Genomic DNA, 13,081 nt, shown 5'->3' with positions numbered 1-13,081 from the left:
CCAAATGCTGAAATTCCGTCACACTTACTCCCTTTCACTGCTTTCGAAATATGTCAGTTGGCGTGCAGTGCCTATTTAAAGACACTGTTACCCGAAAACTTGCAGTCTGCCTTCAGAAAGTCGGGAATGCTTTGTCTGAACCAAACTGCTGTAAATCCTTCACACTTTCTCCCTTCCTCTGCTTTACAACAGGAAATGTATCATCATAACCATACAGCAAGCCAGAACTTGAACTATCTAACATGCCGGGATTCGAACCTTCTACCCAGTCAAACAATGAACCGGACACTGTTACATCTAAAACTGTCTCTTCTGCTTCTTTTTTCAAGAATAAAGAAACCTCTCTGACATGTAAGAAGCCACCATCTAAGAAAAGAAAATATTTAAGTACAATTGTGGGTTGTAGGGCAATTACAGAGGATGATTTTTTGAAGCTATTAAAAAAAACATGAAGCTGCTCGGAAACCATCTAATACAGGTCAAGGGAAAAAACATCAAAAAAGGTAACCAATAAAACCTGACCCTGTCCCGAGTACCTCTGTCAGAAAGCAGCCTGAAGTTTTTACAAATGTTAATGATGATGATAGACACTGGACATACTTGAAATATTGCACAAATAGCTGTTGTTAGAAGAGGTGACCATATATGTTGTCAAGAGGAATAAAAATAGTAAATGTATGTAATTGTTGTTGTTTATAATTTTTTTTAATAATGATAAGCATGTTTGAATGTAAGACTTTGAAAGACTGCAAATCTTGTAATTACAGTCAGGTTTTATTTTATTTTATTTTTGTGCTTTTGTGAAATGATTATTTTTAAAAGTAGTTCGTGCTGCTTAAAGAATTGCTGTACTCTCGCAGTGAAAAGGAAGTGTATTTTAGTTTGGTAAGATTAAATATAGAAAACAGTCAAACGCGTCGCTTCTTTGTACTCTCATATCCGCCATATTAGAAATCATCCCTTGACATATTTTGATTGTTTTTGTATTAACAATAGTTTAAAGCTCATAAAAAATGTAAAAGATGGATTAATGAATAAAACTTCCATTGCTAAGGTAATTTATAAGTTATTATAAATTTGATTTGGAGCACAGTGATCGTTTCTAAGGTGCGTACACCAGGGTAGTACAGTACAGTACAGTACAGTACAGTAATAAACCTGTTTTGGTCCATGAAAATGAGTGTGTTGCAGTATCTGAGAAGTCTGTAAGAACACTGAAGCCAGTCTGTCATATTTCCGCTATACCATTAATACAAGAGATATTGTTTTCATCGAATATATTTTTTTCTTTGAATAACCATAGAGACGCCACCACCCGATTCTCCGTAAAGCGCTGACTTTCTAACTTCAAGAACATTACGTAGAATTTTATTTTTGTGTAAACCATTTCAAATTGTGGCTGGTTGAAAGCCTCAGATTTCTGAGAGTACAAAGCCAATATATATATAAATTGCAATTCAATACCATATTTAATACTTGAAATAATGTGTTAAGAGCAAACCTGGGGAAATGTTTTGAGAACGATGAAAGTTGTCATTTTTGAACAGGTTGAAACCCAAGTATTTAGACTACTCGCCAGCCTCTATTAATAGAGTACCGTAAATTTCGAAACTAATATTTACATGACCTACCAGATTCGGAAATCTGAATGGCTTATTTAAAGTCCATGTGTTAGGATAGGTTTTTTACTTCCTTTAACATGGTTCTTAAAGAATCGGGCTTTTTAGAACAAAACCATGTCGTCTGTATAAATGAAAATAATGTAATAATATTTAAGGTTATTGAACCTGGCAAACCAGATGTAATGACTTTCACACTATCATTTAGAAATAACATAACAAGTAACAAGTATAAAGTAATTGAATCATCCTGCCTGATTTTTTGGAACACTTCAAAGAAGGAGGACAAGTCTGACTTGTATATAAGCCGAGTACTGAAATTTTCATTGATACGTTTTTGTGATTAATCAGGTATAAAAACTGCTTGAATTCGATAAATACACAGTCAACATTTTTCTTTCTTACTGAGAACGTTTGTCATAATCAACTGCATTTTATGAGCACGTTTATCATGTTCTGTTGGCCATCACATTAATCTATCAATAGAAGTGTGTAAATATACTTTAGCTTTGATATTGATTAACCGATACGCCTGAAGTTACTTGCTATATTTCCATCACTTTTTTATCCTGGTGTGATAATACCAACTCCCCACGATTCTGAATATTACATTATTTGAAAACAAAAGGTTTTATAGAAATTTTCAAAATAAGTGAAACAATATGTATTTTTCATTTAATCTATCTATCTTCCATTAATGGCAAACACCTCGCGGGGACGTAGACATATATAATGGCAAGTAATTTAAGTAAGTATAAATGCCTTATCAGAACTTTGTAATCTAGTAACCGAGAAGCCAAAATATGTTTAGAAGAGATAGAATCCTAATGCGGATTTTGTAATTCCTTGTAATAAATACATTGTAATAAAAGCTTTTCAAGCTTTTGTTTCTCCTTATTTTGTGTAATAAAATCCAAAAAAAGAATTGAATTTTATAACAAAAAGCCTTAATATGACTTGGTTTCATCTCATTAGGAGTTTATAAAGCCTAATAAGGAGAAATACAATTCAAACTAAGACTTCAATATGTCTTATTATGAGATTGAAACGAAATACTTAAAGGACTTTATATCTCATGTTAAGGTGTTTGAAAGCTTAGATATGAAAAAATATGTATTAGAACTATGATACTAGATTTAAAAAACTTGATAAAATATGATAAACAAGATCAACAAGAAAAGGCGGCGTTCAATGAACGCAACCCCAACATAAGGCATATAAGTACATTTTGTAGTTAGGATTTTAATTTTTAATGGGTTTTTATAACTGATTTTTAGGATTTTCAGATTCCTATTAAGGATTTCATTTCTCCTAACTATGCTTTCTACCCCTAATGGTTGGTTACTAAAATCCTACTCCTGATAACAAGATAAAATTCAAAAAACGTTTCTTAATTAGGCTGAATATGCTCCTAATTACCGTATAAGTGGTTATTTCTGCGGTGACTTTATTTCTGCGTATTTTGCGGTCAATTTCAGCACCGCAGAAATAAAAACCGCAGAATATTTCTCCAAGTTTTATTTTTTAACCTGTTACGATATGTGTCCTAGATTATGACCTGTTTCGTCCAAAAGTAATAGCGACTAACGGATCATAACGGTCGGCGGGTCATTGATTTTTATAAACTTGCCCGTCAGCTAAGTTTGTATCTGTGTTTTTAATGATGTACTTATTGTTAATTATGCCAATTTGTGAATACATTTTTTTAAACATAATACATGTACATGAATAAGGTGTTTGCCAGGACGCCGAAATGTTTGTTTACCACTAAATCATAAATTTGTAATTGCTGTAATGTTTTGTTGTTTTTTTGTTGTTGTTTTTTTTTTGTGATGACGATTAATGCGAATTTGTACATGCAAATGAAATAGGAAGAGTAATGAGACTTAGACCGTGATAAGATCAGCCGCAGAATTTTAAACACGTTTTGTTAAAAGAATGTGCCGCAGAAATAAAGTCCGCAGAAATAAAAACATGCCAAATTTTGGAAAAACCGCAGAATTTGGAGCCCACAGAAAAAACCACTTATACAGTAGTAGTCAAACTTATAGAAAACTAACTTAAAAATTAAGCAGTACCATTTCCTTAGTTAACTAAGGCCAAGGGGCATATTTTAAGAAGTGGCAACAACTCAAATTAACCATGATACATGTATAATATACCATTGGAAAGTTTTTATATTTTTTATTTTTCTAACCAAGAGTCTTATTTTCGCACGATTTGCATGCACAAAAAGAAATTTAAGTAGGTCATTTTAATGCATGTAGTTTTGTATACTGGTTGTAAATATGGCTAAGTTACATTTTGATTTGAGAGAGGAGCAAATAGGTTATTACAAAATTCGTGCCGGGTTATTTGTTAAATGCGCGTTAGAAATTAAAACGGATCTTGATTTAGTTTATGGAGAAAATGCCCTTCCATATCGTACAATTGCCAGGTGGGCGTCAATGTTTAAGAAAGATAGAACCCCTCCAATTTCCGCTACCTCTTAAAATAACATTAGCAATGCCAAAGTCATAGATAACAAAGATGCAAAATTTATCGTGGAGGAGTTAAGTGCCATGTCGGGCCTTAGTGCGTAATATGTGTTTTCTATCTTTAAAGAAAAGTTAAAGTTAAGGAAAGTATGCGCCCGTAGAATCTTGCATTTACTTACTTCTGACCAGAAAAGGGGGCGGGTTCCTCGGCCTTTTTGGCTGGATTGAAAGATCGGGACCTTAGTCCCTGAGAAAAAAATTCACAGGGGGTGAAACGTGGCTTTTTTATTTATTTTTTAGCCCGACAATAAACTCAGTAACAAAACGTGGATAGGTGAAAACAGCGATCGCCCAGTTGTTGCTCGACGTAGCAAGGGCTTTAAAAGAGTTAAGTACGCTTTATTTGTTGAAAGTAATGGAATAATAGCCCATGTTGCTGTGCCTGAGAGGGATAGTGTTATGAAACATTTTACACTGACCATGTTCTCACTGCTGTAGATAATCACTACATTACAAAGAAACTCAGGGTCCGGGTGCGCAGGATCAAACCCCTCCATGATAAAATACCTTCGCACCGGTCAGCCTTTGTTCAAACTTATTTAGAGGAACAGAACATTGAGGTTGTGCTACATCACGCTTATAATCTTGACCTCTCTCCTTTTGACTTTTAGTTAAATCCATACATCAAATTTTGCCTTCGCAGTCGATGATTCGAAACCCGTAGTGCCGTTAGAAGCGCCTTCTACCAGTTTAAACAGTTTACCCAAAGAACAGTTCAAAAATGCTTTTGTTTCGGAATGGATTTTGAGGTTGGAAAATTGTGTAGAGGTCTATGATGAATATTTCGAGAAACTCTACTTATCATTTTTAACAGGTATGACAGAAATGCACTCCCGTTGCCACTTATTAAAAATGCCCCTGTAGTATTAGCGTTATTATCTTATGAGCCGCTACTTGTTTTTACAAGTTAATATGCGATTAACGATTATGATTTAAGATAATATTTCTTTTATCCACCACTCAAAATTGTATAGACAGCTAATTTGAAAACAGTTTATACTTTTAAAAGGTCTTTTAAAGTACGTATGCATTTGTTTATTTTTTGTAGTTTGCAGTATCGCAGCATTGAACAATAAGTGTAAGTAGGCCTTTTATTAATCTTTGTCGCAAATCGCATAAACTGATTGTTTCATCATTAATGCATGATTGCAAACTCTTTTATCAAATTACACTCTTTTCTAAGTGACTGGTTCCAGAATTCCGACCTAAACACTGTAATATCACCATTATGATATGTTGCCTGTTTTATGGTTTGTTTCTGACGTTTTTTTGTCTGTCATATACACATATACAGGCTTCATAACATTGGTTTACTTTTCAAAATGACATTAAATTTAGCGACCCCCCCCTCTTTTCTCGTCTAGGGCACACCAATGTTTTACTTTGGGACCATACGCCACTGTTTGAATTTTGAATTCTGCTTAGACCGATGCTAGGGCAGTGGGCTGCAGCTTACACTTTCCAGTGCCGTCCATGAAGAGTCTCAATTAAACTGAGTGTGCAACATTTTCGATTTTGTCGTGTTTTTTTACGTTCTTAAAGGATAATGTTTTTCTCTTTTTTGTTTGCATGATCCTACGTGTATCATATCTCAATTGCAGCATGTGAAACACCCGATTTTCCAGAAAACGGGTTTGTTATAATAAGTAAGGGCGATCCCACTTTGGCAGTTTATTTATGTAGCTCAGGCTATGTTTTGAATGGACAGTCACATAGAGTTTGTGCAAGTAACGGAGAATGGGATGGAAGAACCCCTAGCTGTCTTTTAGGTACAAATATTTAAATAAAAGTTAATACATGTATAATGATATATTGTTTGAATGATAATCAAATAAATTTAAGTGGTAACAAATTGTGTTTGTAGGGTGAATCACGGTACTTTTATATCTTATCCAAAACTTGAAAGTAAAAATATTTCTTATAGAAATAAAACATATACATGTATGTTTCATGTTCTAGGTCTGTGTTTTTGTACTTATCAACAAGCCTGTATTATAGCAAAAATAACAGAAAATTATATTTTCCGTAAACCTAAACATAAAAATGTAATAGGTATCAAGTTCTGCTACCTAATTCTGTTCACAGATTGTAATTTTTTCTACGTCTTACTTTATGCACGTTGTCATTAAACTTACTAAGCATAAAACGCATGTTTGTTATGCAATCTAAATCAACTTACTTTCATTATTTTATCGAAATAAAGTCAACATACGAGGGTGCATCTTTAAATTTGTAAACTAATTCGATAGCGTCAAAACTAATGGTCCGTTTAAAATTAAACTTCAAATGCTGTGAAAAGATTATTTAAAATTGAATCGTACTATGACACAACTTTAACGTCATCACTTATGACGTCATAAACCGTTAATGACGTCACGTTACGGGGCATCTGTTCGAAAATGGCGTCACACAGCGTCAACGAACAGCGCATCGTTATAAAGGTTTACATAAAAGTCCGTGAAAATTTGCAAAAAAAGTTTACGGATAGGCTACTTTATCAAAAGACACCATTTCGAAGTGGATGAAGCGGTTCAAAGACGTTTGAGAGGCAACTGAAGACGACAGTCGTTCCGGTAGACTAGTGACTGTCACAGGTGAAGAAACAGTGGTTGCCATTCAAGAGTAAAATACTCCTAGAGAGACGAGTAAATGTACGACACAATGTATCGTGAAGAAGGCGATAACTTTCTAAATCAAGTGATAACATGTGATGAAAAGTGGATTCACTTTGTTGAACCGGAAAGCAAACGTCAAGAGTCTGGAAGCATCCTTCTTTGCCTTCCCCTACAAAAGCGATAATTCCAAAGTCAGCCGTGAAGGTTAAGGCCAAAATATTCTGTGATACATACGGTGTAGTGCTTAACCACTTTGTTCCTTCGACAACGACAGTCACTCGGAACTATAATGCAACATTACTTAGAACGGGACTCATTCGTGGCAATAGGGAAAAGCGCCCAGATCTACTTAAGTCCGGATTCACATAACATCACGACAACGCGCCGAGCCATTCAAGCCACGTTGTCATTGATACACTAGAAAAACTCGACGTCGAACTTTTACTGCACCTACCCTTCAGCCCGGACCTAGCAATTTGTGTCTTCTGGCTGTTTCCAATTTAAAAAAAACAGTCTTCTTCGTAGTACAAAATTTGAATCAAGAGAGAAAGAGGTGTGCCGTGGACAGACAACGGCTGCGGGAGAAGTCACGTGACGCGCTATAACACGTGTTCGATTCATGGGTCGAGAAATTGGACAAATCGTGCATAGGACGTTAGTTTGAGAAGGAGTAATCATTTAAGGATATTGAATTAAATCATTTCCCCGCTATTGAATTAGTTAACGAATTTATAGATGCACTCTCTTAATTATTTTTTATGCCACCGCAGCATCTGCGATGCGGTGGCATAGATGCGGTGGCATATAGCGATTCACATGTGTGTGTGTATGTGTGTGTGTTGGTGCGTGCGTGCGTGTGTGTGTGTGCGTGTGTGTGTTTGTGTGTGTGTTATATAGATTATATAGTGAACTTAAAAAATCTTCTTGTGAAAAACCACTAGTCCAATTTCAACTAAACTTGGCAGGATTGATCCTTGGGTAAAGGGCTTCCAAAGTTGTTCAAATAATTCCATTCCATGCAGAAATCTGGTTGCCATGGCAACCAAAAGGAATTATAAGAATAAATTAAAAAAATCTTCTTGTAAAGACCCAAAAGGCCTAGAGCTAAGATATTTTGCATAAGGCATCGTCTGGTAGACCTCTAACAAGATTGTTCAAATTATAGCCCTGGGGTCAAAATTGGCCCCGCCCCGGGGGTCATTGATTTTCACTATATGTACATATAGTAAAAACTTAAAATACCTTCTTGTAAAGACCCAAAAGGCCTAGAGCTTAGATATTTTGCATAAGGCATTACCTGTTAGACCCTTACCAAGATTGTTAAAATTATAGCCCTGGGGTGAAAATCGGCCCCGCCCCGGGGGTCATTGATTTTCACTTTATGTACATATAGTAAAAACTTAAAATACCTTCTTGTTAAAGACCCAAAAGGCCTAGAGCTTAGATATTTTGTATATGGCATTGTCTGGTAGACCTCTACCAAGATTGTTCAAATGATAGCCCTGGGGTCAAAATCGGCCCCGCCCCGGGGGTCATTGGTTTTCCTTATATGTATATAGTAAAAACTTACAGTAAAATCTTTAAAAGAAATTCTTCTAGCAATTGACAAATGCTAGAGGTTAGATATTTTTCATGAAACATTGTGTAGCAAACCTCTAACAAGATTGTTCAAATTATAGCCCTAGGGTCAAAACTGCCTCCGCCCTGGGGGTCATTGATTTCAATATATACATATAGTAAAACATCAAAAAATCTTATTGTCTGACGGTACAAGGCTTAGAGCTTTAATATTTAAATAATATTATCTATAGGTACTCTACCAAAGTTGTTCAAATTTTGCCTCTAATGTCAAAATTAGCCCCACCCCGGGGCCATAGGTTTCCCTTATATGTATATAGTAAAAACTTAAAAAATCATCTTCTCTGAAGACTCGATGTAAATAAATCATGTTTTATAGAAAAAACTTGAATATCCTCTATTTATTTAAATCAATATAATATCAACTTTATTTAAATTTAATGCTAATTAAAGTAAAATTGCCGCAATCTTTGAAGTTAATTATGAATAGAAGTTACTTCCTACAATAATTTAATGACATTTCAGATAAAATACAAAATACATGTATATGAACAACAATTTCTTATCTATTTCAGAGACGAAGGAATCATCCTCGTAAGTTTGTCTCACAAAATAATTTGTAAATTTCTGTATTGCAACTGGTATCAAGACAACTTGCATTAAGTGTTTATAATCTATTTAGATGATTTCTTGCATCACGTTTTTCACTGCTAATGAAGACGTTATGTGCGTTGCATTATACAGTTTCTCTCATGAACAAGCTGATCATTCCAAGTGCCAGAAATAAATGAAACATGTATCAAAGACATAGAATAATAATGACCTTTCGGCCATGATCTTTAAATCATGCCAAACCATATTTTCGTCCAAAGTATGAGTTGTACTTCTACAATAGTACACACGGAAACTGAGTCCTTACTATTATTCTTATTACTCATACTAAGTTCTGCTTTCATGTAAACAGAAAACATTATCAGCATTTTTTCTACTTAATTCATTCGTTGTTCTTTCACAGAAATGTGGCTGCTATAATTGGTGGACTTTTAGGTGGAAGTGCCATATTAGGATTAACATCAGGCGCGATCGTATATTTGATTATGGGAAGAAAGAAAGACAAAAGCGGGCCATGTATCACTTTTTGTCCGAAAAACATCAACAACGTACATGATGACCACAGTTCTGTTAACAATAGTAATGAAACACAAATTTTCATGTCAAAAAACCAGTTACACCTTAATATATTTCCTTGAAAATCTTTTTTTGTACAAATTGCATTTCAAGGCTATTCTTCAATTCTTCATATTTATATAACATATTTATAGTCGCCTTTATAATGATATTTCAATTTGACGTACCAGAACCAATTGTAATTAGAATTGTAATTCTGAACAATACGTCTGCACCGTTCGTCTCTTTAACAAGTCATTCCAAAAAACAACAACGGATTTTAATGAGTCTGTTTGATCGAAACATATACACATGTATATATCTCCATTTGTGAACCAATAGAAATCAACGTAAAACTTATCCGGTTAGTAACAAAACATTTTCATAAACATTTTAAATATCATTTGTTCATCATCAAAACATATATACACTTCACAAAAGTCCTAAGCACTCCGATGACGTATCTGTTTTCTGCGTTAACATTTTGCTTGCCAATTTGAAGAACAAAATCACCTTCATGTTTTTGGTTACACATGCTCAGGTTTGGCTATTGTAATTCACCTTTGTCGTTAACATTTTCACTTTATCTCTCTTTATACACCTGGACCAAAAGAAATAAAACTCAAATACAATAATTATCCTGAGATGGTCCCCTTAAAATGGCCAAAATAGAAAAGAAACTTCACATATCTCCTCCTTAACTACTGTGTAGATTCTGATGTAACTGTAAAGGAATGACCCTTAGATGAGCTAAAAATAGTTCCGTTTTCTTAAACAAGACGGACGCAAATGCTTAAAAAAGAAAGAACTGTTAAATAACATCTTGTCCTGAACCACCCAAAAGATTTTTATGAAACTCTACAGAAAAGAATATTGGGCAGTCTTTAACTAAATGGTTAAATTTGTTCCGGTCCTGCATGATGGCCACCGAAGCTAAATAAATATTTATACAGGGAGATCTACTCAATTTTTAATTTATTGTCCTTTTATTTATTTTTTTTATAAATTTTAATTTAACTCTACAAGAATGACTCTAGAAAAGTTGCCTATACAAATGCTCAGGTGGTTGGTTCTGGTCTCTTAAACAAGCTTGCCGCCAGTCCTAAAATCCTAATTACAGAATAACTCCCGACACGCTTGTCAGAAAACGTGTTTGTTAGTTAATAATTGTGCACACTGGGAGAATGCAATAATTTATAGTTTTTTTTCAACTGTTTTTGAATTATTTGTCCTACATTAATCAAAAAGATAAATTTAAGTTTGGATTTAAGGTGTTTAATGACTTCTTTTAAGGACAATACGTTCTTTTCCCTAAGCTTTCTGCACTACTGAGTGAGATCTCTCTTCCTATATAGGTTCATCTTTATACCTTTCATTGTTCTCAAGTTATGTCATGGGCAATGTATAAAGTGTAAAAATGAACAAAGGGCAATAACTACAAAATTAGGGTAGCCATTGTAATTGTTCTTCTGCACTTCACTTTTTCTTATTAAGAACTATCTACCTACACAGTTTTTAGTTGATACCTTTTATAGTTGTCAAGTTATGTCCCAGACAAATTTCAAATTGTAAAAATGAACAAACGGCATTCATCCAAATAATGAAACACAGAGTTATGTTGTTGTTTTTTTTGTGTTTTTTTTTGCATTACGCACTCCCACTTTATGGAATTTATCTACCTACAACTTTTCTTCTTAATACCCCTTGTTGTTAATACCCCTTGTTGTTTAAACGTTATGTTATGTAAAAAAAACAAAGGACAATAACTCCAAAATTAGGCAAGGCAGAGTTACTGTTCTTTTGCACTGACTTCTGCTCAATGAGATCTATCTAGCTACAAAAGTTTCTTGCTGTTTTAGAGCAATGTCCCGGAAAATGTTTAAAGTGTAAAATATACATGTATGTAAAAACCAACAAAGGGCAATATTTAAATCCAAGATTAGGGAAGGCAGAGTTATGGTTCGTTTGCACTGCACTTTTATCCAATAAGAACTATTTACCTTCAAAGTTTCTTGTAAGATATGTCAATTTAATCAAAGTTGAGAAGAATGTACTAATATTTTTGAAAAAGTTAAAAGATTTAAGATTCAAAATATAATTTACATGTTCTGTTCGATTAATGACTATTCAGAAATTTTAAGAGATAACAACATGAAACTTTGTAGGTGGATAGATCTCATTGGGTAGATGTGAAGTGTTTAAAAACTGTTACTCTGCCTTGCCTAATTTTGGAGTAATTGCCCTATGTTCAGTTTTATACTTTGAACTTTGTCGGGACAGAACTCTAAAATTTAAAGAGATATCAACATGAAACTTTGTAGGTAGATAGGTCACATTGAAGTGCAGTGTAAATTAAATCTAACTATGCCTTGCCTAATAATTGCTCCTTGTCCATTTTTACACTCTGAACATTGTCCAGGACATAGTTCGGAAGATATAATAGATATGAACAAAACACTTTGTAGGCAGATAGATCTCATTGAGTAAATTTGCAGTGCACAAGAACCGTAACTCATTCTTGCCTAATTTTTTAGTTATGGTCCTTTGTTCATATTAACATTTTGAACTTTGTCCAGAACATTACACGATAAGAGATATGAACAAGAAACTGTGTATAGGTAGATATATATCATTGACCAGTGCAAAGAATAGTAAATTTGTCTTGCCTAAATTTTGAATTATTGCACTTCGAACTTTGTCCAGGACATAACTGTAAAAATACAAGAGATATACTTTTCTGTGTCCAAAACCTATTCAGGGAGCATTATTTGGTTCGTTTTTGTTTATTATTGAATGACAAAAAACTAATGCATTTATGACTTTATTGAATGTAGAATTATAATGATTTAAGAGTTTTAATTAATAGCGCTTGTTGATTCTTTTCTTTTTAGCAACGAATGTCGTCGGAAAGAATGTAAGTATTATAATATTAAATTTGGTTTAAGATAAGAGATTTGTCCCGAAAACAGATGAAATAGAAAATTCATTTTAGTAGCATTCTGTTTATATAATAAATTATATAATTATTAATCGTTATACCATTCGCATTTTAATCTAACTTTTACGAAGTAGTTGGTTAACAACAGTTTTAATATTATACTTGTCTAGTCAAATTATTTTACGCATACATAATCATTTCAAAGTACGATAAATCTGTGGTTTAAAAATTATTATTTTTTATTTATTTCGTATTTATATTGTATTTTTCAAAAGAAAAATCAGTTCCTACATACGATCAAAAATAAATTACTTGGTAGAAGTAAACAGGCGCCTAGCCGTAATGAAGAGTAAGTATCAAAACAAAGGTACTTTTCTAAAGTAACTGAAGAGTCGTTCAAACATACTGATCATGAGAAAAGATGAAACATTATAATATATATATATGACTGTTAATTTTGTTCGCTATATTACAAGAAAATATGATTTTCTGTTCGTTAAAAAAAATTCAACATGTTAGCGTTTTTGTCAATGTCAGTCAAAATAAAAAAGTGATTCGTTGATATCATTTGTTAAATAAGTAAACAAAATATAGTAATGCACAATTGAGTCAAACCCTACATTTAAA

The 13,081-nt window shown here is 33.5% G+C and overlaps 1 protein-coding gene across 1 annotated transcript in view; it reads left to right on the top strand.

Annotated features, from left to right (window-relative positions):
* LOC132735217 (sushi, von Willebrand factor type A, EGF and pentraxin domain-containing protein 1-like) overlaps positions 1–13,081 on the top strand; it is a 38,346-nt gene that overhangs the window by 21,585 nt on the left and 3,680 nt on the right. Inside the window, exons 3-8 of the mRNA XM_060722156.1 lie at positions 5,205–5,234; positions 5,758–5,925; positions 8,925–8,943; positions 9,365–9,540; positions 12,408–12,430; positions 12,730–12,803. Coding sequence (XP_060578139.1) covers positions 5,205–5,234; positions 5,758–5,925; positions 8,925–8,943; positions 9,365–9,540; positions 12,408–12,430; positions 12,730–12,803 — 490 coding nt within the window. The remainder of the gene's footprint in view (positions 1–5,204; positions 5,235–5,757; positions 5,926–8,924; positions 8,944–9,364; positions 9,541–12,407; positions 12,431–12,729; positions 12,804–13,081) is intronic.

Source organism: Ruditapes philippinarum, unplaced genomic scaffold (genome assembly GCF_026571515.1).
Source record: "Ruditapes philippinarum isolate M1 unplaced genomic scaffold, ASM2657151v2 ctg4977_1_1_1_1, whole genome shotgun sequence".
Taxonomy (NCBI): Eukaryota; Metazoa; Mollusca; class Bivalvia; order Venerida; family Veneridae; genus Ruditapes; species Ruditapes philippinarum.
Note: the sequence above shows the minus strand (reverse complement) of the source record. Positions and strands in the feature narration are given on the sequence as shown.